The sequence below is a fragment of the Andrographis paniculata genome, unplaced genomic scaffold (assembly GCF_009805555.1).
Source record: "Andrographis paniculata isolate CXL003 unplaced genomic scaffold, ASM980555v1 Contig65END, whole genome shotgun sequence".
Taxonomy (NCBI): domain Eukaryota; kingdom Viridiplantae; phylum Streptophyta; class Magnoliopsida; order Lamiales; family Acanthaceae; genus Andrographis; species Andrographis paniculata.
The window spans coordinates 2,838,253-2,865,923 of NW_026137601.1; the positions used below are offsets into that span (position 1 = coordinate 2,838,253).

Below are 27,671 nucleotides of genomic sequence, written 5' to 3' on the forward strand. Positions count from 1 at the left end.
GTTGGTCAATCCGCGATGGGGCGGATCAAAATTTCATCAGCCCAACCCAACTCAACGACGGGTGGCGAGCTAAGCGGGCTAGCCTACGGACTTTTTTAAAATATTAAAATAATATTAATATTATAAATATTTTCATAATTAATATTTAAAATTAGCTAAAAATAGTTTTATTATAGAATTTAAGTAATAAATATTTTAAAATAAATAACAAATATAAAAATTCTCAATTCTAAATATTGTTAGTTGACGTATTTAAAGAAATTAATAATAAAAAATACTCTATTTTAAAAATAAATCATAATTAATTTTATGAATATGTAAAATTATAAAATAATAAAAATGGAAGACGAACAAAACAAATGATGAAAAATTAAAACAAATAACAGTGACATGGATAATAGAGGTAGAGAAGAAAAACGAGCGTGTTATTTAAGCTAATGATAATAAAAATATTATTTTATTCGTCTTAACTTAAAATATTTCTTTTCGATAGATTAAAAATAATATTATGTGATTTATTAAATAAAGTGTACAATATGATTTTGATATTTTTTACTCTTTTATGTTATTTATAAATTAATTGTATTTATAATAATATATTTGTAGTTTATATAAAATTAAAATATATTATGATATTAATATTTAATTCGTTTTATTATAATTTTTTAATGTGATAGGTGAGTATTAATTATTATATTTACTTAGCTCGCAGGCTAACTCGTCCCATTGCGGGCTAATCCACCCTCAACCTGCGGCCCACATGGGTTGACCTATTTAGGTCCGTATTTTAACGAGCTTAAAAAATCATAACTCAACCCTCCTTAAAACTAAGGCGGGCGCCGCCAACCCGGGCTCAACCCATTTTTATGGCTCTAATCCTAACCAGGGCATATATATATATATATATCATATATATACATATGTGATATCTATTCTAGAATTTCAAATTTGTTATAAATGGAAGTAGACCGTTATGTTATGTCATCTAAAATGCCCTTCTTCAAAGGGATTCTGAATTTGAAATATTTTGCTTATGGACATTTATTGGTATCTTACACTTTCCTGCTGCCATGTTTGAAAAGCTTTGTGCAATAAATAATACTTTGTCTTAAATATTCTGCAATTTTTTTTTTTTTATATTTCAAACATCTGCAATATTTTTAATAGTAAATAATTAATTATACTTAGTCTTTATCCTCACATCATCTAAATAAAAGAATAAAATATACATTTCTCTTTCAATTACATCACCTAATTTTCAAATTATCTTATTTAATACTACCCACTTATAAAAACTCTATAAAAAACAAATATTGCATATTGTTTTAGACAGAAGGAGTATACTGTTAGTCCGGGAAATTTAGCCTAATTCATTTATATTTTTGCAAAAAAATAAGATTAAATTTACGGGACGGAGTGAGTAAATCATTTTTGAATGATTTGTTGCTAATTTGACATATTTTAATTGCTACGAAAGGTTGGAAGAGATTGGGATATGTTTTGTTTTGTTATTTGACTTTCAATAGTAAAAATTTTAAGTTGGGATTTGAACAGTAAAAATTTTGAATTTGAATAGTTGTATGATGTGATATAAATAGACGTTGATGTGATGTTTTCAATGTAAAATTGATTTTTAGTATAATATAAAAAATAAAAAAATAGATATTTGATTTGATGTTTTTGGAGGAAAAAAATTGGATTAATAGTGTAAATCCAATCCAATTCCCCAAACAAACACACCGTAAATGTTGTATCGTATTCAAAGAAATGATATATGTTCATACTAAATTATAAAGGTAAAAGTTGCTATTCAAGATAAAAATAAGAAAAAAGAAACATACTATTTATTTGGTTTTATTTTCAATATTTTATTTAAATAATATTTTAATATAATATTTTTTCTTAAAAATAAAACATTATTGGTGTGTTTGTTTGTTGTAATATTTTTTAAAAGAAAACAAAATTAATAATAAAAATTTGTGGTAAAATTTTTTTATAATACAATCTATATTTTTTAATTGAAAATTATTCATATTAAATCATTATAATTTTGATTAAAAAAATAAAAACCAACCGGGACTGTGCAGTATGGGCTGATCTTCTCTTCTTCTTCTTTTTATTATTATTATTATCATTATTATTATTAACGCTCGTTCTGAGTTAAATTTTAATAGTAAAAATTTTGAATTTGAATAATTATATGATGTGATATAAATATGTGTTAACATGATGTTTGAATATAAAATTAATTTTTATTATAATATAAAAAATGAAAAATATATAAATTTGATATTTTTAGGAAAAATAATTTATTGAATAATAAAAATCTTACAAAATCCTCCAAACAAACACACCAAAATGTCTTTTTAATTTTAACAGTTGGTTCAATCATGAGATATGCTACTTTTTCTAATGTAAATTAGGGTTTTATTTATTTGAAATTTGTTTATAATTTATTTATTATGCAAGTGGATTTTATTATAAATTTATATTCTCTTTAGCATGTAAAAAATACTCTCTTCTTTCCCGATACAATAATCTTATTTATCATTTTTGTCTATTGTAAAACAATAATCTTATTTTTATTAATAACTATATCACTGTAAAACTACCCCTACTTTTTTTTTTATTACACAATTGACATTACTTTTTACAATAATACATTTACAAGGACAAAAAAGTCTTTTAGATATACTTTTTACCAACTAGCAATATAATATCAATATTCTTTAAATGTCCGTGTCAAACTCAATTAAAACTATATTTATGGGACGGAGGAGGGAATAAAATATTTTGTTACTGCTTTTGTTACTATTATAACCTGTTTAGACATATATTAATTTTGTTTGGAGAAATATGCCTATTTATTTTGAGTAAAAGAAGACAATTTTTAATTTTATAAAATATAAAATCAAAATAGTATTCAAATTAATTATCTTTTTGAAAAAACAAAACTAAGGCAAAACGTGAGCTAAAGCCAAAGCACAATAATCATTCGATTTAGAATTCCTTGAAGTTTTTCAAAGAATGGTTGGACAAAAAAAAAAAAAAAAAAAAAACCTCAAACCCTAAATTACACATTCCAAAACTCAAAACCTATAAAAATGCAAAATCTCCCCAAAAAATGGATTAACCTTTTTGTCAAAATAGAAACACATAAATTATTCCTAATGGAAAAACCTTCCAGAAATTGGGAGGGAGAATTTAGACTTTCTAAGATATATATTAAAAATTCAACTGTCAGTTGAACTTAATTATTTGGGCCATGGAAATAATAAAGAATATAATTAGGATTATAATGCGAGGTTTAAAGGTAGCATCCATTACTTCCCATATTTCATGGCGGTAATAACAGTAGAAACTCTAACGGTCTTTTTTAGAAAATATTGCGTTATAAACTTAAAGAACATAAAATCTTCGATTACAGATGTCGTTGGAGAAGTCTGCCACGCCAAAGACAATGGAGAAGTGGAAAAACAAAATTAAAAATAAATAAATAAATTTACAGATTACGCCTCCTGGGCACCCGAAACACATGTTCAGAGTGCATGATCGAATTAATCCAAATCGCGCACTACACATAGGAAATTGATATGTTTCTTTAGCCTAGTTTTCTAAGATTTTACTATTTAGATTTTGAGTTTCTCAAAAAATATACATTTTTTCCTCTCACAAAATATCCCATCAAATATTATTTTCGTACCAAACTCAAATCAATTTTTTTCCAAACTCAGCAAAAGAAACACACATCAACAAAACAACCACTCTTAACCATATAAAATAAATAAAAAATAAAATAAAATTGGCATATTATATATATATATATCTACATTATACATGATTGATTATATATATCTAGCTACTAGCTAGTTGTGCATACTAAGAAATTACTCCTTCATCAGAGAAACCCTAATCCTCTTCTTCTTCTTCTTCTTCTGCTGCTGCTCGCACTTAATTGAATAATCGAATGTTTTGAAGGATCTCATCACTCTCTGGTTACCACGCAGGAGTACACCTGCAATGATATCGCAAAGAACTCGGATCTCTACCTACAATCCCCAACCTAATCAAATCTCATATAAATATACATATACATATATCGATATGTCTGTATGTATGTACTTTCTAGAGTAGTGAATGCAATGCAATGATCCAGCTCTAAACAGCACTGATGATCCGCCCTGCGACGATGGATATCACGGTGATGATGCAACCGGTGAGTGGCTGCGCGCTGGCCGTCGAAGTTGCGTTGGCACCAAACCCTAAGCCTGCCGGGGCGCCGCCCATGTCAGGGCTGCTTGCATTCAAGATGTTTGGTGAAATGCCTGAACTGGTAAATTTCAAACACATAATACTTAGTGCAGTTATATTGTTAGTTACCTCGTTTTGTGCTTAATCAATTATCGTCGTCAAATATGAATCCAAAATGATAGACTATAAGTGTGCCTAATATAATACTATCTCCTATTTGATATTTACACCTATTTTTTAGACAATTAGAGTTTTTGTTATAAAATAATAAATTTGCCCTTAATCTTGTGTACAGAAAATAATAGAGTAAATAAAGTAAATATAAAAGAATAAATTTTGTGTATAAAAGTAGAAAGAGAACAATAATTGTTGAACATTTCAAATAAGAAAGTAGGACGTTAATTTGTGGATAGATGGAGTATTAATGTATATTATAATATAAATATACCATATAAATTAAAAAATACTTAGGGTAGGATGTGTTTTTTTTGTCAAAAACATCCAACATATTTTTCTAAAATGAATTAATATATAATATAAACTCATTATTTTTATATTACCGATTTTGTACCTGACATCAAATTTATTATTTTTCCTTAAATTACAAATATATCACACTTATAATTAATTTATACATAAAGTACAAATAATAAAAATATCAAAATTATTTTACACACTTGGACTAATCAATTTACGTCATTCTAATTATTATTTATCATTATAATTGTACTATTTTTTCATATATTTAATAAAAGAAAGTAAATAAACGTTTAATAAAACATATAAGTTGAATATGACATTTAAATAAAGAGAGATTTTCAATGTAATATTGGGATGCCTACATATACATATTGAATATGGCCTATAGTAAAAATATATAAAATAATGAATAATATGAAAACGAAGTTGAAAATATATGTAGATAGAGCCATAAACTTCTGTGTAATGTTTTATACCTTGGTGGTGAACATATGTAAATTTTTAGTATAGTTTTTAATAAAAAAATATAGTTTTTTAAGGATTTTAAAAGTAGGTTAAAGTAATAATTAGAGATAGTTTGAAAAAGTAAGAATAATTTTGTTATAAAGTGGGGACCATGGTTAATAAATAACGAAACAAGACAATTATTTTGGGATGGACAAAAATGGAAAAATAAGACAACGAGAGAGTATTTATTTATTTTTACAAAATATTTTACTCTCTCCGTTCCATAAATATAGTTTTAATTGGGTTGGACACAAAATTTAAGGAATATTAATATTATATTGGTACTTTGTAAAAAGTATAGATAAAAAGACTTTTTTGTCTTCTTATTACAGTGGCAATAATAAAAATGAAAAAGTATGAGTAGTTTTACAGTAATAATATGATTATTACAGTGACAATAATAAAAATGAAAAAGTATTGAGTAGTTTTATAGTGATATGATTATTTATAAATATAAAGACTATTGTTTCGGAACGGAGGGAGTATTAAAATCCTATTTAACAAAAAAAAATTCAAATCAATATTTTATTTCAAATCAATTTTAAACTAAACCAAACAAACCACAAACCGATTTTCTATATAATGTTTTATATGTACCTCATTGGTGTTGCTCCGGTTGAAGATGAATCAGGCGGAGCCATTCCGAAAGGCGGCGCCATCGTCGGATCCGTCGCAGCAGCCGGGGGCGTCATTGTGGTTGGAGACATCGTCGTTGCCGGTTGAGTCGAAGATGCCGTAGGAGGAGTCGGAGCTGCCATGGTGGGAGAAGACGAGGACGTTGGGAAGACACAAGACCCTGTGCCTGCAACAAGCAAACATCAAACACAATCCTATTAGATATTCGATTCTATCTTAAAATCAATTGGTAATAAGAGAAGTTGTCTTTCATTCTTCAATAAAGGTCCCGGCATATTTCTTACTCGGATTAGCACTGGTGATCATGGCCGCGCCCCCAAAGTCGCAGCTCATAGGCCCCGGATGCTTCTGGTAGTAGCTGTTGAAGGCAAAGGAGGCGTGGTTCTGAAGGGTGTTGGGATTGTAGCAGGCGGCGCCCTGCTGGATTGCCGAGCAGTCGGCACCTCCGATCCCACAGGCGTAATCGAGGGCCACTTGAATGCTTGTCTCCGGCACGCCGTTCTTGGCCACGCACCAGCTCTGCCCCTGCCCCTGCCCTCCGGTGGAAACAGGGGGAGCTACTGCAGGGACGGTACCGGGGAACCCTCCGGTCATCGGGGTGGGGGGCGGGACGGGATTGGTCACCGGCGGGGTACCTGGAATTCCGGTGCCGGGAGTGGTGGTTGACGGGGGACCGGGAATGCCGGTGCCGGTGCTGGGAGTGGTCACGGGATTGGTTACCGGTGTCGGTATTGAGGGAGTTGTTGAGGGGAATGCGGCCGGAGCTTCCGGGGGAATGGGGATGGAACCGGCGCCGGCGCCGGCGGTGTCCGGAGGGAGTGTAAAATCGGTGGGGACGAAGGAAGCTAATCCTCGCCGGGAAGAAGAGTGTAATAGGAGCTTAGTTTGGAGGATCTGTTGCTTCATTGAAGAAGAAGAAGAAGGCAACATTGCTATTGCTATTGCTGCTGCATGTAATATAAATATTTGACATTAGTTTTAAAAAAAAGTATATTGCGCTTACAAAATGTAATAATAAATTGAGCTTAATATTTTTTTTATTTAAAATATTATATTAAAAATGTATGTTTTCGTTGAATATTGATATTTATTTAAGTATTATTGAATACTCAATTTTACAATATTCTAAAAAAAAAAATTCAATGTTCAAAATTCCTTTCGAAACAAGCATTTCCAATAAATTACTGTGAGTAAATGAAGGATGCAATAATCGTAATTTTAATTAACATCAAAACATGCATGGCGGCTTGCACGCTACTATAATTTGTATATAGCAAACCCTTGCATGTATTTAGATTTTTTTGGGTTTTTTTAATAAGTATATGTTAAAAGTATTTCGAATAATTTAAGAACTAGTAAAAATAAATTTAAAATAAATAAATATTTATATTATATATATAAGTGTTAAGAGACATTGTGTCTAAATAATAAGTTTTTAAAGAATAAATAATTAAGATATATAACTTGAAAACATATATATATATATATAAATAGAACATTGCTTTTTTTTTTTTTTTTTATAATAGTACAAATATAAATTTTAACAGATTCATAAATATTATATATATTTTTAAAAATAATTATTTGATTACCAATATAAAATAGCATTGAAAATACAAAGAGATCTTAGCTTGTTGTTTGTATTTTTTTTTTTCTTTACTATGTAATATTTATGATTACACATAGACTTTATGTAAGGAATTTGATACAATAATGCTAAAACAATTTTCTCATAATTAAGTAAACTCTATTATGGCACTTCATGACATGCATCCTAATAAATGAAGTAGTGCAGCATTCTTGAGTTGTATAAAATGGATGAAAAAATTATATATGGCTTCCATAATTACTAGTAATTTCTAAAGTGTTACACACAAAAAATAAATAAATAAATAAATAATTATTGGGTTTTGGATATCTCTCAGAAAAATCATAATTTCTAATTAAAACCACACAAGACAGCCATAGATTTGTACTACATACCTGAGGAAGATGAAACAATGGAAATAGAAACAAAGAGAACCATGGAAGCTGCTGCTGCTGCATCCATTCTAATGAGAGAGAAAGAGAGAGAGAGAGTTCCAGTTCTTCAATGGCAAATATGTCAATTAAATATGAAGATTTGCAATTGAACTAATGCCTGCAATGCATGTATATGCATATATACTACCAGAAATACAAATACATATATGTGTATTTGGGGTGAGAGAATGGTATGAAAAAGTTGGCGGCAGAGGAAAAGATGAGAGATAAAAGTAGGGATCAGAAAAAGCAAAAGAGAGAAGGAATGTGTCACTGTGATGAAAGAATACCACTTTCTTGGTCATCAAGAATGAAATATGAATAAGTATTGCCTCTTTATAACGAAAAGGAATCGACTAACTTGAAATTAAAATTTACATAAACAACATTTAAAGACAAGTCATGAACATAATCTGTGTTTTTGAGGATGTGATCAAATCAGCAGATATAAAATATTGGGAAACATGAGAGAGATGGTATTAAGGCACATTGACAAGTAATCCATAAAAATTTAAATACATTGTATAATAATAATAACAAAAAAAAAAAAAAAAAACAGGTTTATAAAGTGAAAGATTGAGTTTTATATTGTGTATCTTACACCATGTGAATGCATGTCATTGTGTTATTCTTTTTCTAACATAGAAAGCTAAACTTAAAGGTAATAAAGCTATACCATTACACATTAAGGGGAAAAAATATAAAAAATTAATGCTTAGCAAGTTCTGCAATATAAATTTTTTCTTTTACAGCACATGTAGTAAAATGAGCATTTTATTCTGAATTAATCTAAGCAACAGACAATCAAATAAACAGCCATAATGTGTAGTATGAAATTTAACCAAAACCCACAGTTATTTCAGTTTAAATACATTGGAATTGTGTGTGTTCTTGAAACTTAATTACTGCTTTTGTTACTATTATAACCTGTTTAGACATATATTTGTGCATAACAAGTTTTATGTAAAATATATGTCATATATGTAGTGACAGGAACTTCAAATAAAAGAATGCAAGTACTTTCCATTTAATAAAAAACAGACATTTATACCTCAGTATCCTTTTCACCTGACTCATTTTTCGAATTCGTGATTCTTTATGGTTGCCTCAACCTAAACAGAATCTTGCATGTACACAACACATGCATTCATAAAAAGGCTTTTGGGAATTGATAAACATGCATGTAACCAAAGATGAATCTCAAGAAAAAGAAATTGAAACGGTTGATATAAATCTCATCTGGCCTTCCAATTCTCATACAAAAACCAAAAATCCTAATCAATTTACTGAACACAAATTAAGCACTTCATATAAACCCTTTTAATCTACTCTTTCAATTAACTAACTCAAGCTCTAAAAATATCATTGAAAAATGTTGCCAAACTGGCAACATTTTAAATTTCTACTTTTCGATGCACTACTGAAATCGTGGACCACTCATCATAAGGTTAGGATTAACGGCAGAAAGACTTTTTTTTTTTTCATATGGTCTTTACAGAGCTTTTGTTCTTTCTTCAAGAATCAACTCAGATGCATGACACACCCTATTGTTATCTTATAATCTATTAGGCCACATTAAAGGCCCCCCAACCATGTGGCCTCATCTATTGACCTCTTTTGAAAAGATACAAAAGTTTCTCATATCTGACTGGATTCTCACAAACAATAACAGATACGTATAAATAGATAAGCATCGGCAAAGTTTTCTTACCTCATGGATTGCTTAGAGATAGAACACTTAATTTATCTGGTGAAATAGTAGTGGGCTGATATAAGCATCAAATTCAAGTTTGATGTGATATCCCATACTTATCTAGATGACAGCAACACAGTGACGAGATAAGTGTCCCTACTCTCTTCTTACATGGTGTCTTTGTTGCATGCCAGAATGACGAAAGCCAACACAGGATATCTAATAACAAGGGGTAATCCATATTTCCATTTACAGTATTATACCTGAAGTGCATATCCTGCTATGCATGCAAGCTTCATGATTCTTCCACCAGCAAGTTGCTGAAGAATGAATCGGTAATTGCTTCTTTAGCAGAGCTGTAACTAGTTAAGCGTTTCTTTAGAGACCGCAGATCCCTTTCATCTTTAGAGGTTCTTTCCTGACAGATTAAATTTCATTAGGACACCAGAACAGACCCTTAAGTGAAATGGAAGAAAAATCATCTCTTAAAAACTAATTGGTCCAATCACATTGAACATTGCTAAACTGAGGTGTAGCTTCTATGGTATTTCTTTGACAGAACTACAAAGAAGCCAAATATTATTATGTCGAGTAGTTGATTGGAAGCTTACATAGGATTTCTTCAACAACAAAATGTCCACCAAGTATTGCAGCCACAGCACGTTTGTCTTGGGGAAGCTGTAAACCAATAGGATTGAGAGGAAATTAATATCTGGATAAAGGATAATAAAGAGTTTCTTTTGCATGGAAACCAGATCATCCTACTTTTCTAGCTTTAGCACCAAATCAAGAATTCTTAAATTTTCCATGGTGTTATTATTTGCAAATATTTGCGATTCATTTAATATAGATAAAGCAGATTTCATATGGTCAAAAATCCCTAAAAGCAACTGGTTCTTTGAATTTCTATGCATGTTTGAGGCCGAAGAGAAATCATAAAGAAAAAGGAGAAATGTAATTGAGACAGCAATAAAATAGGATATATGATATATGTTGAGTCAAACAAAGTCACAAAGTGTCACCAGGAAATTCTTAAAAAGGATGAGTCACTCAGAAAGATTCCATTATGTAAACTTCTCTACTATGCTTGGATTTCAAATCCTAGTGCATGTCCTCCGCGGTATTCTATTATCGTTGCTAAGAAGACAGTTAACGAGGTTTTTGAATAAGTTTTCATGATATTAAATGCTAAACCAAGTTTGTTACATTGAAACTGTGTTCCTTCGTTCTCAACAAAATCCTTAATTGAAACCAAACATTAGTAAATCAGTTTCAATAGCATTTCATGGTAAAAGGAATTCACTTTTTTACTTCTATTGTGTGCTAGACCTTAGACTGAAGTTTTTGAAAGAAAAAGTACTGCTCATCTTGATGATTTTCATCAATGGTGTAAAGTTGTTTTCTGGCAAGCTTAGAGTCTTGTTCATACTATCTAATTCATATTCTTCTTTTAACTCAGTCTTTGTGTGTAACTACACTATAAACTTTAAAATGAATATGGTTTAACCTTCCCTCCCAGCGATCATCAGTGACATTCCTCATCTTCCTGTAAGTATCTGCCTGCACAATAATGTCATTAGTCAATCCTAAAATATTGGACCAAAAAAAGAAAAGGACTGAAAAATAGAAAGATCTATGACTCTGGATTTTTTCTTACTTGTTTATCTCCCTTTGGACCCTCAAAAAGTTCCGGGTCTGATGATAGATCCAGAAAAAGTATATCCTCCCCTATTATTTCAATCATAGTTTTATTGCCTTATGATGCTTTCTGGAATCTGAATGGTAAAGTGGAAAGTTTGGAAGAAAAGTAAAACCTGTATTCATCCTTGAGAGTGTAAAATCAATTATGGAGACAACCAATCCAAAACTTTTGATTTGTAACGTCTTTCCTTCAAGAATGAATGGCAGAGAAGCAGAGCCTTTCCGACTTAAGAGAATGTTTCCCCTATTTAAGATAAATTCACAAGTGAATACTTTTCAAGGAACAGAACAATTATAAGCTGCAGATAACTAGAAGTATAAGAACAGAACCAATGCAAATCTCTGTGTTCAAACTCATATGCAGCCTCTGCTACAGCCAAAGCTGAAGTGACCTGCAATGCAACAGTTTTAGCTTGCTATAAGACTCTAAGTGATTTATAGATCCTATAACCAAAAGACGTATATAGAAGATATTACCTGAACTAACAGACTTCGTGCTTCGTCAAAATTTAGAAGCACAAAGCTTTCAAGGTCCCGACCACCATGTTCTTGAACAAACATAACATAGCACTGGAAACAATTTGCTTAGTGATTTTAAGAAGATTTCGTAACATTATGTAGAAGAGCACAGCTATCATAAATAGTGTTTACCACTTGCCTGATCAGAAGGAAATTCCTTTGGATGGTCATTTTCTGAACTATGCTTTCCATCCCACTCCTCCCATGCACTTACTAGAGCAGAATCATAACTTCCTTGGCACACCCTCAAACTACAGGAGTAAAAATCCGTAATAAGGGGCCATGCCAACATTGTTACATAGTTCATTTTCAGATCTTACATTGATCCTAAAATCTTCGGTTTTAGCTCAATATATTTATATACCTAGGAATTATGTACATAAAAGAGAAACGCTGGACCAACTAGCAAAACAAGAAAGCCAACAAGTAAAACATGAAATAGACCACATGGTTCTTACTTAAGAATAAAACTATTTTGTTTTTTATAGCATCACTACAAGTAACTACCATGTTCAAACAGTAGCCATCACGACAATCGATGACAGAATGACTACCCATTCTAACCCTAATAGTGTATTATTCAGACCAGCAAGAATCCAGAAAAAATAATGGATTGGGACGAGAACTGATAAGCCAAACTTGGGCCACTAAAAGGCTGAGAAACAGTAATTCAGATGGTAGATCAGTACAGGTGTCATGGGCATCCTGCTCGAATTTTAATAGTAGAACAAAAGAACATATACACATTGACAGTTACCACAAGGAAACAAAAATGCTTATTGTAGCTTTAGCAGCAGACCATCTTACTTTACTAAAGATTTACTGCAGTAACATTGGAAGTTATAACCACACTATTTGAGAAGTACCTGTGTCTATCTTTAGACAAAGACAGACACAGTTTCTCTAGTCGTACCCTTCCTACCTGTGATCATGGTATAGCCAACCTTTGGTCATTAGTTTTTGGACTAAATATGAGATCAGGGGAGTAAGAAATCTTACTCTATTGTTTGTATAAAAGTAGTGCAAGCATTATATATGTCACCCTCATGTCCTCTGAGGCGATTGAGAGTGCAGGAAAGCACAACTTCTTCCAATAGTTCTTCTGATTTCTGAAGCATGACAAGGTACCACAATCAAAAGCCACAGGTTATGTTCTTAACATGTTAAATTGAAACACAATGAGAAGAACTTTGTAACAAACTTTGTGTTATAACAAATTAGGAAAAGGAAACAAGCAGCCACTTCATTTGTAATACTTCAGGATATAGATTTTTGCAAGAAAGACTTGAGAGATTACCAGAGGCTCAAATTCAGTAATTCAGAAAATAGAGAACAGCCATTACTACAAGAAAAACAACTCTAGCTTTTTAGAGCTGCTAGAGCATGCGAATAATGACTTAGTCCTTATCTGTTCAATCAAAAGGTTACCAGCTTGCTATAACAATTATAACAGATACCTTCTGCACTTCTCCATTGACTTGCAAATCTCCATCAAATGGGACAATTTTACAAACATAATCTCCAACCTTGAAAGCTTCTCCATAAGTTCCTTCTCCAACCTTCGTGATATTTTTGCAATCACTGATTTTTTGTGTTGTAGGATCCCATAATGATGAGAAAACAAGAAACACATAAAACGTAAATGAGAATTAGATGAGGAAGCATAGAATAATAGTATTTGTTTCCACAATTACATAAAAATGGTCTTGAAAAGCAACAAAGATCATACAAGTTCAGATAACTACAATCATATTATATGATTAAATAACCATATGTAAAATCTTCTGCCCTCAACAATCATAACTGTATGAAGTTAAAAGAAATCAGATTTCAAAATCTGTCCCGACTCATTCCGTCCATTTCATTTTTGCAATATACAGTTGTAGATTGTTTTGGAGAAATGATTTTAAAACAATGGATAATGCAACTTTAAAAAAATTTTATTCTCTACAAGAAATAGATGGGAAAATGTGATTACAAAAAGAGCATAAACACAAACCAAATGGAACACAGTTATAATTATGCAAGAATGACAAGCAATAGGCAGAGGTTAAAGTTCTATTCAAACGACTTAATTACTATGTGAGATCATTAAAATCAATAACGAGCACATTATGCCTAGTTCAACTGCATTCAATAATATGGGAGGGAAAACAAACCAGTAGCTCAATAAAATTTCTGTCATTGTTGAAGGAGCTGACTGACCACAAGCAGTCAGAAGAGCTGAAAAAGAATTCCAGCCCTGAGCATCAAGTGAAGGCCTTGAAGTCAAAGATAGTTTACCAACTGCAGCTTCAATTTCTTCACATGACTCTTCTACTGCCATTTCAGAATCGTGTTTATTGCTCAGATGTGATTTAGGACTTTGTTGGGTAGAATGTGAGCTTGAACAAACTTCCATATAGTCTTTTTGGTGCATTATTGTAGCTGAAGAGGTAAAACTATCATGGAAGATGGGCTCCTTGGATATTGCAGGGGTTTCCAATATTTTAGAAAGTGATCCATGCAAAGAATAAGTAGGATTTAACTTCCTAGAGATCAGCCATTTTCGTAATACTGAGGATAAATGTGGTAAGATAACATTTTCAGCTTCGGTGTTCATTATCCACGTTGCAGGCTTCTTGGGTGAAGGACTCTCTACAAGCAATTCAAAGGCATCAACGTCCTGAAAATAAGCCCGCTCTTTGTCATAATTGTGAAGTTGAGCTGCTTTTCCCTGTTCAGACCCATCAGAAGATTTTGAGAACCAATAATATAGTGCAAAGTTTCATTAGAGACTATAATATATTCCACTCTAGTAACTTGGACATTGTTTATTAACATTATTGGTCTCCATTTAGCAATGCATCAGTAAATCTACAATACCAGAGGCTTCTCCCTCTGCCAATAAAATAAATATCAGTAAATGTTGATAATGCCACTAGAAGAATTCTGAAAGGCAACATATCAGTCCCTAGTACAGTAAGGGAATTCAGGAAAAGAAAGGTAACAAATCTAAATTAGCCATACTCTTGGAACAGGTGGCTTAGCATTTCTTCTAGGCTTCCTTTGTTGTGGCTGATGTTCCACACATGCAGTGGCAGCAATGCTAGTTCTTCCTCTGTAAATAAGAAATTTTGGTTCTTAAACTGTTAAGATGGCCATTCATTCGTCTTTTATGATATACGAGATAAGGTTCAAGGTTTAAACTTAAAATTTGATTTGAAAAGTAACATAACATGGGTCAAAATAAAGATTGCATCTAGAAATAAAAAGTAAAGCTATCACAGTCATTCAATATGCATATTGAGAAACCCCAATGTATTCCAATTGTCATTAATCTTCCCTAAATCTAAAACCTGTTACTTCTCTCTTTTCCATGAAGAGAATATCTATGAATACACATCCCTGTGCCACTCCCACATATTCCATGTTAAAAATTTCCCAGGTGAAGTTATGCATGAAAGTCAATGTCTGTGGTTGCGCAAATTTTCTGGATTCCTGGTACCATGGTGCAACTGCAGTATACTAACACTTGACTTGTCAAACTTTTGATCATCTTCTACCTGTGCTGGTATGTGTTAAGAAGGTATTCGGGACTCATCTTAAAGCAAATTGGTAATAAGAAGATTTTCCCTTCACCTAGATAAACATGGGGCGCTCCCAACATTTTATCCATGTGGACTCTTAACACTCCCCCTCGAAATGATATCCATCTCGAAATCGAATCCTAATCAGGATCAATATCATACCCAATATAGGTAACCATGACTCTGATAAGATGTTAAAAGGGATCCCGGCTCTATCTCAAAACCAATTGGTAATGAGAAAAGTTGCCCATCACCCTTACCCTTATAAACAAGGGGAACTCGCAACATTTAAGTTCAATCATTTTCACCCTTCTACTAAGCATGTCCATTTCTGAAACTAAGTTCAAACCATTCATGTGCTTGAATATATCCAAATAGCGGCACAAATTTAATGAGACCCAAATGACTATGTCAAAACAGTAACAAAAGAAAAGCTAACGAACAGATACACTCAAAACTTCAATCCATTTCCCTCTAATCATTGAACATGACTATGTCACAATACTGAAACTATCTCCACTGGGGTAAATTTTTATATACTAATATAATTGCAACGGAGATAGTAAAAGGAAAGGAAATAACATGATAATCAATAACAAGGTATGCCGAGATGATTTTGCATTGCCATAAACAAACAGCTAAAATTCCGTCCATGAAATAGTACCAAGTTCAATGCAACAAAAATGCTGTCCCTATGCTCGATTTCGATGAGAGAAAATAAAAGTATCGACACCAGAGTCCAGAGCACAAACCTGGTAGATAGTGAGCGATTCCAACTGACTCTCTTAACAGATGCAAGGCTCTTCCTCGGCTTATTCCCACTACTTGTATCCGATTGCCTCCTGAAATTAAAACAAGAACATAAGCAAACAATCAAAAGCTTTTTCCCAACCTACCACATCAATATGAAAAGTATATTTACATTTCTGAAAGAGAAAGCAAAAGGCGAACTGCGTAAACAAACCTTACAACGACGTCGCTGCATTTCCTCCGATATATAACAGCAATATCAGGCTTCGAAACTCCCCTCCGTGGCTGATATTCCTCGTCCTCCTCCACGATTTCCGCCCAAAGATCAACTGCACAGCCGATAAACCATTTGAAAATCGAGGTTTCACACTTGTGCTATTCTGCATATGCATTGAAATTACGTACCTCCGATCCGCGAAGCCATTCTTTCGGCATATGCCGACTGTCAAATTCCAATTTCCAAGACGACCTTATTACAGCAGCCGAATTTCGAAAGAGGTTGAGCGGGAAAAGGAATTCGGGTCGGGTCGGGTCGGGTCGGGTCGTTTCTCGAGTGAATAGAATCCTACATATCCTATATAACTATATCACAGGGCGTGGATTCCCAAACTTTTTATTTTCTTGGAGTTTATAAGTTATTTTTTTAATTTATAAGCTTTTTTTAAACGAAAAATAAAAGGCAAAATTTAATATAAGTAATTTTTATTTTAAAATTAATATTTAATAATTTTATAATAGACAGTGGGTGATTTTAGAATTAATTTTAAATATAAAAAAATTAGTTTTATTTTTACATTTAATTGATCTGGATAAATTTTATAAAGGCTGTGTTCGGTTGGCCTATTGGATTTAGAAAATATTGTATAATTATGTAAGGGGGTTTGAATTTTGAGTTGAGATTTGAATAGTAAAAATTTTGAATTTGAATAGTTGTATGATGTGATATAAATAGTTGTTGACGCGCATGTTTTGAATGTAAAATTTATTTTTAAGTATAATATAAAAAATGAAAAATAGATGTTTGATTTGATGTTATTGGAAAAAAAAAATTAGATAAATAGTGTAAATCCAATCCAATCCCCCGAACAAACGCACCCTAAAAATCTCAAACCTAAAACCTATGTCTGTTGTTGATTCATAGGCTTTCTTTTCGTCAGAAATGGTCGCAGTATGTCTTGTCCAAACTTGTTCAGTCGATTTCGAACGGACCGTTGAAAACGTCGGTTTGCCGATTTCAAACAGGCGTCGTCAAACCGAAACCGGTTTTCCGATTTCACACCGGCGGTTCCGAAACCGTCATCAAACCAAAACTGGTTTTGTTTTAACTCAAATAAACAGTTTTTGATTCGAATCGACGGTTTTCTATTTTTATTTTTAAAAAAAATTATATTAACAGGTGGGGAATGAGGAAGGTGGTGGGGCAGCAGGGACGGTGGGTAAAGACTGCTGGGCGAAGAAAACGAAAGAAAAAAAAAAAAAAAAAAAAAAAAAGAATAAATGAGATAATTGGAAAGGAAGAAGGGAAAGCAAAAAGAATTTGGCGTTGCTGGTGGATTCATTGATTAGCACATTAGGATAAAGATATTCATTATTATATATTATTAATTTTTTATAAACTTAAAATAATATTATTATTAGTAAAAAAATAAATAATATGTATTAATGATTTATATTTTAAATTTATAAATTTTTATTATGTAATTATAAAAAATAGAAAGATATCAAAAATATTTGATTTGCTATTTTTGTGTAAAAAAGAATTTTTATAAGTTTTTATTATATAATTATAGAAAATAGAAAAATTATTTGATTTGCTATTTTTGTGTAAAAAAGAATTGAATGAGTATAAAAAAAATTGATAGAATAATACAACAAAATCTGAAAATATAAAATAAACAAATATAAAATTAGTCCAACAATTCAAACCTCCAAACAAACACAACTTAAATATTCATACTTAAAAATCCTCAAAAATTCAAATCTAAAATCCAATCCTCTAAACAAATATCAAAACCTTCAAACAAACAAACCCTTAAAATAAAATTAAAAAAATAAATAATATCTCTAATTTTTTTTAAAAAAAAAATTATTTTTAAAATATCAATTCCAACGCTACTCTTTACTTATCACTTTTATTTATTTTAACAATATTTAAATATCATTTATTTCAAACTATTACGTCAATACGTCACTTTTTTCAATATAATAATAATTTCTTTCAACATAATCGTTACAAAATTCAAACCTTCAAACAATCCCAACTTAAAAATCCATACATACAAATCTTCAAAAATCCAAATCTAAAATCCAAACCCCCAAACAAATACACCCAAAATAAATTCTCATGGAAAAAGAAGACTAGACACACCAGACAAATCTACATTGAAGAAGAAAATCATAGTAGATACATATCATTTATTTATTTTTTTTCTCTTTAATTTCTTGATTTTTTTTATTTACTAAATTATTTGTTCTTACTATATACATATTTTTATGGAGTATAGATTTTGTATATGATGGATGTGGTGAAATCTACCACTACTGGAGAGACTGTGGCCGTTTTTACCAATTTTTCTTCTAGTAATTTTTTTTTTTTTTCTATAATTTCAATTTATTTTAAATTTGGCCGTAAATATAATTTTTTTTATCTGTCTGATTTGTGTATATGTGTATACTTGTATTCATTAGGTAATATTCATTCATACACTACTATGTGAACATAAGAAATTGTTCATTGATTGAAATTGAATACTCTCTCCGTCGCGCAAGAAGGTTGTCATTTAGTTTCTGCGTCAAGTATTAAAAATTTCTTATATTTGAATAATTTACTCGATGAATATCATTGTATATGTATTATAAAAGACTAATAAACATATTTTTATTTTTTTTCTTGATTTGTACTACATATTGATATCATAATTAATATTCAAAGATCAACACATAACTTCTTGCTGGACGGAGGGTGTATAATATTTTAGATAGGTATTTTAGAAAATTTTATTTATATTATTTTATAATATCTGCAAAAAATATTAAAAAAAAAATAGATGCAGATATTCATATATATAGTTCAATTTTGTTTGCATTTTCTTTTTCCAATCTATTTTTCAAATTAATTTTTTCATCTCTTTTTCTCATTTTTTTTCTATTTTATACTTAATTGATTGTATTCAGTTGTCTGTCGGTGCGTTGTCATTGAAAAAATTATCTGAAAATTTTTATTTATTTCTATATATAATGTGTATATATATATATATATATTTTTTTGATTACTAACAATAATGCTATAATTACAAATTAATTTATTTTTTGAGCATATATACAAAAAAAAAAAAAATTACAATGATGAAAAAAATGATAAAACTATTAAAATAATAATAAGATAATAAAATATTAAATTATATAATTGTTTTACATAATTTTTCTAATTAAAAATATTTTTACATATAATATAATTTTTTCATTTATTTAAATCTTAAAATAAATAATAATTATTGACACTTTCAATTGTAGTTATAAATATGGATAGTTTGATATTATAATTTTATTTTATCTATATCTTTATAAGTTTGCTTTATATATTTTTTTTATTAATTATTATAATCTATTGTATTATTTTACTAATTTATTATTATATTTAGGTGATTTATGAAAAATGTTATTTATTAGAAATAATATTTGATAGTTTATGTAGATTAATGTTAGAAAAAATTATACAAAAAGTAAAAATAGATTGTTTATGAAAGAGCTTGAATTGTGGTTATCTATCAAGAACACTTGAAGGATCCACAAAGACTTGTCGTAATAAATTAATCGTTATTTTTCTTGATGACGTGGGAAACTGTAGCTGTCCCGTAAGTTAATATATATATTTTTTTAATATGAACTTTAACTCGAAATAATTAAAATAAATAATAACATGTAACATTACATTCTTTATACAACGTTTTTAATTTTCTATCTTTTTTTAAATGTAAACTTTAACTTGAAATAATTAAAATAAATAATATAATTTAAATACAATTTTTTTTTTTCGTTTAAAAACTGACATATGACGGAAAAATATGTGGATGGACTTTACAAAACACAGCGACGACGTCGTATTGTTAATTGCAAAGAAGACGACAACGACGTCGAGTCATTCGTTCTCACGCGTTATTCCGCTGTTTTGTTCATCCCGAAAAGGGTAAGCGGAGAACACACCAATCGGGAGAAATTGGAATCGGGAAAGATTTTGTGTTTAGAATCCGCAGTCCGTCTGCCGTCGTTATTCAAGGCAAGATATCTGGAGCTTGAATTGGAGGGAGTTTCTGCTGATTTCTTAAGGTTATGTGCTTGTCGTCTCATTGCTTCATTTTTATTACTATCGTGTCTCGCGTATCTTTGCTTTTTTTGTGAGTTTTTATTTGCATTGGATGTAATGATTGCAGATGCGAATTTATGTTATGTTTCGGTGTAGTTGGAATGATTTATGTGATTGATTGATTGATTTTTTTTTTTTTTCTTCATGTTCGCATTTTTGCTTGAAGGTAGAGTGGAATGGAACTCCGTTTCTTTACTATGAACTTTTCTCTGAGAGCTTTGTGATCTTAGGTTTTTTGTTTTTCTGTTTTTCATTATGTGAATATTCAGTTGCATATTATTCATTTTCCTTAATTTGTACACTTCCCCCTATTAATTGTGAAATTTCTTTGAAGTAATGGTGTTTCAACTACATTTAGATTTTAGACTGATTGGTTTTCTGTAATGTTGTGGTGCTGTGATTTCCAGATTTCATTATTATGTTGAAAGTGGAGCTTGTACCGCAGTGCTGAAGAATGTTATAGTATTCCATGGAGTACTTCTTACATATTAGAGTCTTGCTGGTGCAGAGTTAAAGGTTGTGTTGTGTCGGTAAGGCAGTTGGATGGAAAAGAAAAAAGTGGACGAACAAGTGGCTGCTCCTGTTGCACAGCCGAAAGTTGATAGATTTGGATTTCTTAAGCTTGAATCGAACTCTCCTGATGGGTTAGCAAGGAGCAGATCACCCCTTGAGTATCAGAGGTTTGCTGCCCTTCTAAGTGCTTATTTTTGTCATATAATTGTTTTCCTCTGAAATGCTATTAGTTTAGCTGTAGGTTGTCCATAGTAGCCTTGGTATCTATCCTGACTCATGTATTCAGATCTAAACTTGTTTGGAGAATTTTGACACTGTATCCTAAGAAGCCATAATGTGCTTTGTTTCCTGTGGAACTTGAGATCTCAATGTGGTTCATAGTAAATAAGAAGGGCACTTGGGCATGCATAGGAATTTTCAGTGATTTTAGACAGAATTAAGAGATAAAATTTCATGGAACTCTCTCTTTCTTCAATATAATGAAGTTCCACAGACTAATGTTGCTCAATGCCAAGTTACTTTCTCTTTCATTGCAGATAATAATTGTTTTTCCTCTTTTTGGAGGATTTTTATTTATTTATTTTCTCACCATGCAATAGCTCTTTTAGGGAGGAAAGGAAAATTAGAAAATGGAGAAAGATGATAGGGGCTGGGGGGAGTGATTGGAAGCATTATGCTCGGAGGAAACCTCATGTTGTCAAAAGGAGAATAAGAAAAGGCATTCCAGATTGTCTACGAGGGCTAGTCTGGCAATTAATTTCTGGAAGCCGGGACCTGCTGCTAATGAATCCAGGTGTCTATGAGGTAATTGAACGATCTTCTTGTTCTTTGATGATTAATGCACTTATTAGGCATTGGGTGCAAAATATGCATTGTTGAAATCCGTTTAGCTATCTTTCACATTTTGAAGGCATACTATAATTTTGAAGTACATTATCCTGATTGAGAAGCTGTGCTGTTCATCACCTTTGTTGCAAATCTGATTTCTTTTCATGTTTTACCCCGTTCCAATTAATTGCACTAGAAGCAATAAACTAGAAGCAATATTATATTATACTATTTTTCATGTCTAGTTCCTCCTCTCATGAATAATGGAGAAGGCATTTGTTGTGGTGTTTGAGATCTTAATTTTCTTTTCGCAGCAACTAGTCATATACGAGACATCTGCTTCTGAGCTAGATATTATCAGGGATATTTCTCGTACATTTCCTTCACATGTATTCTTCCAGCAGAGACATGGTCCAGGTCAAAGATCGCTCTACAATGTTTTGAAAGCATATTCTGTATATGACAGAGAGGTTGGATACGTGCAGGTTTGTACCTTTCAATTTTAAGTATCCATCCAGCTACTGGCTTCTGACCCGTATGCTAATATCATGATAATACTGATTGCAGGGGATGGGATTTGTGGCCGGTCTTTTGCTTCTTTACATGAGTGAAGAAGATGCATTTTGGTTATTGGTAGCATTACTGAAAGGAGCTGTCCATGCCCCCATGGAAGGATTGTATTTGGTAAGTTTTAATCAATGGTGTTTTTAATATTGTGTTGATAGTGTAATGAGTTTTTAGGCTTCGGATCATAAATTCTGAAATAGAAATATCTTTGTATCTCCAATGATTTATTCATATTTCTAATGAATTATACAATCTTCATTGATTCAAACACAGACTTTTTCAACCTGTTTAATGCTTAACTCTGTTAGGATGTTTCTGTTTAGGGTCTATGAAGGAGTTGTTAGTTTATGTAGCTATATATTTGAGTCAAAATTTTCCTTGTATGTTTCCACCCGTTAATTTTCTTCTGTAGTTGACTGCCCTGCAAGGGAGTCTTTCTAAAATGTAGATGGAAATAGAGTATGGTTAATCTTTGATTTTCTTTAAACTAGAGCTTTATCGGTAAACAGTAGTCCTTGAATTCTTATGTTTGGAAACATATGTTAATGAATCATACCAATTTCAGCCTTTATTGAGAAGGCTGATCATAATAATGAACAGCTATCATATAACTTTTAATCCTTATGTTGAAAAAAGTTCATTTTACCTTGTACCTATAATCATAACCATTGATCTTAAAAGTCAAACTCTATTGCATGAATCTTCTATAAGCATGCTAGTCTATATTACATTTGAGAAATGACGTCACAATCTGAGGAGGAACTTATAATCGACTTGTATATTTCCATTTGTAGTATGAAGTGGTTACACATACTGGCACAGTTTTTAGTAAGAAGTCCTTATCCCTTTTTTGAACTTGATCACATGCCTTCAAAGGAGTTCATGTAATCACTGGCCCATTGCATTTGACGGGTAAATAAGGCAAAGTGTTCTGTATTCTTATAATTATTGTTTTTTCGAATGTTTTTTTGGTCCACCTGAAACCACATCTTCAGGTGTTGGTAGGATTCATAGAATGTTGACGTGATTTTTGTTTATTTATTTATTAAGATATGATAGATGACCAGGTTTCTTTGAAGCTTGTGTTCTGAGATTAATTGCACGATTGCATCTCTTTGATGTCCTATGTGTGTTCATTTTATTATATCATCATTGCCTCTTACTATATATTATGACATCAATTTAATTTTGAAAATTTTATGTGTTTCGCCGCAGGTTGGACTACCTCTTGTCCAGCAATATCTTTACCAGTTTGACCATTTGGTTAAAGAATACATACCAATGGTGTCGGAGCATTTTACAAAGGAAATGATAAATCCAAGCATGTATGCGAGCCAGTGGTTCATAACGGTTTTTTCATATTCGTTCCCATTCCATTTGGCTCTTAGGATATGGGACGTTTTCCTTTACGAGGTTCATTCCATCTACAAGATTATATCTCAACTTTTGCTTAAACACACACATTCAAGTCATTTCAGATTCTTAATTTCTTATACATCTTTTGTCAGGGTGTCAAAATTGTTTTCAAAGTTGGTTTGGCGCTATTGAAATACTGCCACGATGATCTGGTGAGATTACCTTCGCTCGCGACTAAGCCCTCCGTTTTCCTTTTCAGCTCATGTCCTCAGTAGCATTTTAATTACATTAACAGGTGAAATTACCTTTCGAAAAACTTATACATGCATTGCGTAACTTCCCCGAGGATGCAATGAACCCCGACACATTACTTCCAATGGCCTATTCCATAAAGGTATGATTCCATCATTTTCTTCTATACCAAAGATGCTGCTGCGCTGTGATCGATCATTAACACCACATCACATCTTGCTCTAGGTGTCGAAGCGATTGGAGGAACTGAAGAGGGAATACGAGGAACAACACGGGAAGCTCTCCGAGCGCGTAAAACAGGCTGCAGCCATCTTGAATGGCTCCTCCAACTCCAACTCCAACTCCAACTCCAACTGTGAGTAGAGTTGAATTCTGTTCTTTCATTCATTCATGCTTCAATTTAGCTCTCTAACCACTGTTGTATATATATTTTTTGTGTGTGCATATATTGTTTTTGTTAATTGATAAAATAGTTGCCAATTTATTGATTACAATACAAATCGAATGAAATATCTATGTCTAAAAATTGTACTATATCTATTTCGTTTGATTGGTGTTTATAATTAAATAATTGAATTAAAATTTTTTAAAAAATATAAATTATAAAATTTAAAATGTAATTAAAGTGTATAATTATATTTTTTTTTTAAAAAAGGAAAATAATAAATTATGTGAGACAGAAAGTATAAGTTTACGCTATAATGCTTGATAAAAAATGACAATAAATACTCGAGTGTGTTCGTTTCAAGGTTTTTCACCAAATTTTAGTATTCATAAAAGAATTTTTCCTCAAAAATATCAAATTAAATATTTATTTTTTATATTATATTAAAAATTATTTTTATATTTAAAATATCACATCAAAATCTATTTATATTATATCATATAAGTATTTTATATCATATCATATAAGTATTTAAATTCAAAATTTTTACTATTTAAATTTCAAATTAAAGTTCAAAACCTAGAACAAACACGTTGATATGTATGAGCCTACGTATTTAGTGGATATGCATTGGTTTAAACTCTCGTACAGACACAAGTCTTTTGTAATTGAACCAAGTAAATTTCGGGTAGCACAAAATGCTATCCAAATCCGACCCAATTTTTTTTTGGATATTTGATATTTCTAAATTAAGGCATTCTAATTTATTTATTTATTTGTGTCTAAAATATAAGTTTTATTATTTCTTTTAGTATGCATAGCACTTTCGTACATGTAGCATGGGAGATATATTATCATCTTAATTTTGAAATGATTTTCATTTATTTTATTTAAGGACTATTCCCCCCGTCTCATTTCAAATGAGCTTTTGGAGGTTTTATGGTAAAATTAAAGAATGCTCCCTCCATTTTATTTCAAAGAGGTCCTTTGGATTTTCAGAGTTTTTGACATATTTGTCATTTGATTTTATGTATGAGTATATTTATAATTTAAGTAAAAGTTAAAAGATATTTTGGTATTAATGTATGATCACTCTTTTAAAATATAAATGAATATTTTGAAGTATGATATACGAAAATAGTAAAAGTAGTACTTTGAATCGGGACGAAGGGAGTAATAGTTTTGTATTGGTTAATAGAAGTATATAAGGGACTTTGACATTTGACTTAACGAATAAATTAATTGTATGTGTAATTATATATTTGTAATTTAAGTTTAAATTAAGGATATTTTTATATTAATGTATGATTATTTTTACTAAAATAAGAAATGAATATTTTTTAGTAGGACGGACGAACATGAGAAAAATATTTTGAGTTGAGATGGACAAAAATGATAAAAGTGATACTTTAAGTTGAGACGGAAAACATATATTATTAATACCTTGACCACGTATATTAACAAAATATAAAAATACATATAATTTAAATTATATTAAATATATTATAACTAAACATTAATGATTTATAATTTAAATTATATTAAATATATTATAACTAAACATTAATGATTTATCTATTATTATTATCATCATCATTATTATTATTAACAATCTAGATTATAATATTTATTAAAAATAAAATTTGGGTATCGGATTTTGGATATGAATTTTCATACGCAATATTTGACCCAACTTTTTGATCGAGTGTTCAAAAATCAATTTTTTGTAATTTTTAATTACCGAGTCGATTAAACCAAACTCAATCAAGTCGGGTTGGACCCAAAGTATCCAACCCGAACGTCCACCCCTATCTTGCTATATTGTCGTTAGGGGTGGCAACGGGCGAATTCGAGAAAGGTTTTGTAGGTCACAGAATCCACTCTGCTAGAAAATTATATATAGGCTCTACATCCCACCTTGCTACGGTTCAGTCCTGCCCCAAAATCCGCCTATTCTTGAATTCGCCGGAATCGCGGCCAAGTCGAAAAATCGTCTTATTTTATAAAGCATATTTATATATTGATTCTTATTTATAGATTGTATAATAAAATATAATAAAAAACTCATATGTTAAATATTAAGGGTTTGCTTCTTTAGTCACCAAATCCCACGTTTCTACTATTTGGATTGTGAGATTTTTTTAAAAAATACATTTTTTCTTCTCACAAAACATCTCATCATATATTATTTCAATATCAAACTCAAACTAAAATTTTCTCAAACTTATCAAAAAAAAAAAATACCCTAAGTTTTTAAATTTTAATGATCGGAACCATAATAATTTTTAATTGGATCTTATTTATCAAATTCATAACCCATTTCGAATCTGACCGAATTTAAAATCTCAAAATTTATAATTCACCCACTATAAAATTTTGAATTTGAACCCGTTCCATTAAGGACGGAGTCGGGGCGAGACCCGCCCAATTGTGATCCCTAATTGTCATACAAGGATTTGGGATATACATTATACACTTGTGACGTTATATATTTAAATATGAAATTCGTTTACTTCTTCGGAGTTAAGAAATGACGTCGATCTTTATTTATTTTAGAAGATGAATGACGTCATATATTTATTTGTTTAGCTTCTTATATTACTTATGGACTTGCGTTTCAAAATTGAACTTGTATATGTGTCATTGTTAATTGTTAAATAATTGAAACTAACAAATATGAAATACATTTTATTTATTACAATATGTGGTGTGTTTCTCGCAAAGTAGTAATAGTAAAAAGCTAATTTTGGCAAAAGAAATTTGTAGATAAGTTACGAGGTATCCTCGTTTGGGAGTGTTAGATATTTTTTAGATATTCAATTTTAAATTTAGTAGATTTATATTTACATTTGATCGTATCTATTTTTTTGAAAAATAATAAAATTGTCTTATTGAGCATCAAAATATATATATATATATAGTCAATATAAAATAAACTCGATATACTTAAATCTAATTAATTTAATCTATAAATAAGATCAAATTTAAATATGAATATCAGAAGCTTCAACTCAAGTTCGATTTCTAGTGGATGTATTTGTGGAATAAAAATAAAATACAAAATATTGTACTCCCTCCTTTCATTAAAATTAATTCACAGGGAATTTAAGAGAAATTAATATTTTATTAAAAAGTAACAGGTAGTTGGAATTATATTTGAAATTTTAGTTAGAAATTAAAGTAAACGGAGAGAAAATGTAATAAAGTTTGTGATATTTGTTGTAAATAAGTTTTGAATAAAGAGTAATAATTAAATATTAATTTGTTGATTTTGCCAAA

At 30.7% G+C, this 27,671-nt stretch overlaps 3 protein-coding genes across 7 annotated transcripts; 1 reads left to right on the forward strand and 2 right to left on the reverse strand.

The window, feature by feature from the left end:
- Positions 1-3,775: 3,775 nt before the first annotated feature.
- Positions 3,776-8,091, reverse strand: LOC127262030 (PLASMODESMATA CALLOSE-BINDING PROTEIN 4-like). 3 transcript variants are annotated; one of them, XM_051290509.1, is made up of 5 exons: positions 7,858-8,090; positions 6,159-6,821; positions 5,836-6,040; positions 4,123-4,330; positions 3,776-4,015 (listed from the first exon to the last, which is right to left on the reverse strand). In XM_051290509.1, exons 1-4 carry the CDS (start codon positions 7,922-7,924, stop codon positions 4,159-4,161), a joined length of 1,107 nt encoding a protein of 368 aa, XP_051146466.1. In that variant the 5' UTR covers positions 7,925-8,090; the 3' UTR covers positions 3,776-4,015; positions 4,123-4,158. The 3 variants fall into 3 exon arrangements, with proteins under 3 accessions (XP_051146466.1, XP_051146467.1, XP_051146465.1); XM_051290510.1 differs by having other exon boundaries at positions 3,776-4,330; positions 6,159-6,818; positions 7,858-8,091; XM_051290508.1 differs by having other exon boundaries at positions 3,776-4,330; positions 7,858-8,089.
- A 703-nt stretch (positions 8,092-8,794) lies between these two features.
- Positions 8,795-16,663, reverse strand: LOC127262042 (serine/threonine-protein kinase haspin homolog). Its single transcript, XM_051290531.1, has 15 exons — positions 16,534-16,663; positions 16,343-16,457; positions 16,131-16,220; positions 14,819-14,909; positions 13,969-14,525; positions 13,267-13,390; positions 12,809-12,918; positions 11,949-12,060; positions 11,768-11,860; positions 11,621-11,682; positions 11,404-11,534; positions 11,247-11,317; positions 11,097-11,149; positions 10,201-10,267; positions 8,795-10,007 (listed from the first exon to the last, which is right to left on the reverse strand). Exons 1-15 carry the CDS (start codon positions 16,550-16,552, stop codon positions 9,885-9,887), a joined length of 1,818 nt encoding a protein of 605 aa, XP_051146488.1. The 5' UTR covers positions 16,553-16,663; the 3' UTR covers positions 8,795-9,884.
- A 3,557-nt stretch (positions 16,664-20,220) lies between these two features.
- Positions 20,221-24,468, forward strand: LOC127261958 (uncharacterized). Of its 3 annotated transcripts, none has more exons than XM_051290402.1 (9): positions 20,221-20,454; positions 20,899-21,171; positions 21,604-21,808; positions 22,237-22,317; positions 22,400-22,516; positions 23,615-23,812; positions 23,908-23,967; positions 24,051-24,149; positions 24,233-24,468. In XM_051290402.1, exons 2-9 carry the CDS (start codon positions 21,035-21,037, stop codon positions 24,368-24,370), a joined length of 1,035 nt encoding a protein of 344 aa, XP_051146359.1. In that variant the 5' UTR covers positions 20,221-20,454; positions 20,899-21,034; the 3' UTR covers positions 24,371-24,468. The 3 variants fall into 3 exon arrangements, with proteins under 3 accessions (XP_051146359.1, XP_051146357.1, XP_051146358.1); XM_051290400.1 differs by having other exon boundaries at positions 20,226-20,454; positions 22,147-22,317; XM_051290401.1 differs by having other exon boundaries at positions 20,229-20,454; positions 21,613-21,808; positions 22,147-22,317.
- Positions 24,469-27,671: the final 3,203 nt, after the last annotated feature.

Coding starts and splice junctions, on each gene's coding strand:
- LOC127262030 (XM_051290509.1), bottom strand. CDS start 7,924: ATGGATGCAGCAGCAGCAGCTTCCATGGTTCTCTTTGTTTCTATTTCC. Junction 6,822..7,857: donor CATTGTTTCATCTTCCTCAG/GTATGTAGTACA, acceptor TATTACATGCAG/CAGCAATAGCAATAGCAATG. Junction 4,331..5,835: donor ACCGGAGCAACACCAATGAG/GTACATATAAAA, acceptor GAAATTTACCAG/TTCAGGCATTTCACCAAACA.
- LOC127262042 (XM_051290531.1), bottom strand. Junction 12,061..12,808: donor ACTTTTATACAAACAATAGA/GTAAGATTTCTT, acceptor TTACTCCTGTAG/TTTGAGGGTGTGCCAAGGAA. Junction 11,861..11,948: donor AGGAATTTCCTTCTGATCAG/GCAAGTGGTAAA, acceptor AATTGTTTCCAG/TGCTATGTTATGTTTGTTCA.
- LOC127261958 (XM_051290400.1), top strand. CDS start 21,035: ATGGAAAAGAAAAAAGTGGACGAACAAGTGGCTGCTCCTGTTGCACAG. Junction 21,172..21,603: donor TCACCCCTTGAGTATCAGAG/GTTTGCTGCCCT, acceptor ACCATGCAATAG/CTCTTTTAGGGAGGAAAGGA. Junction 21,809..22,146: donor TGAATCCAGGTGTCTATGAG/GTAATTGAACGA, acceptor TTCTTTTCGCAG/CAACTAGTCATATACGAGAC.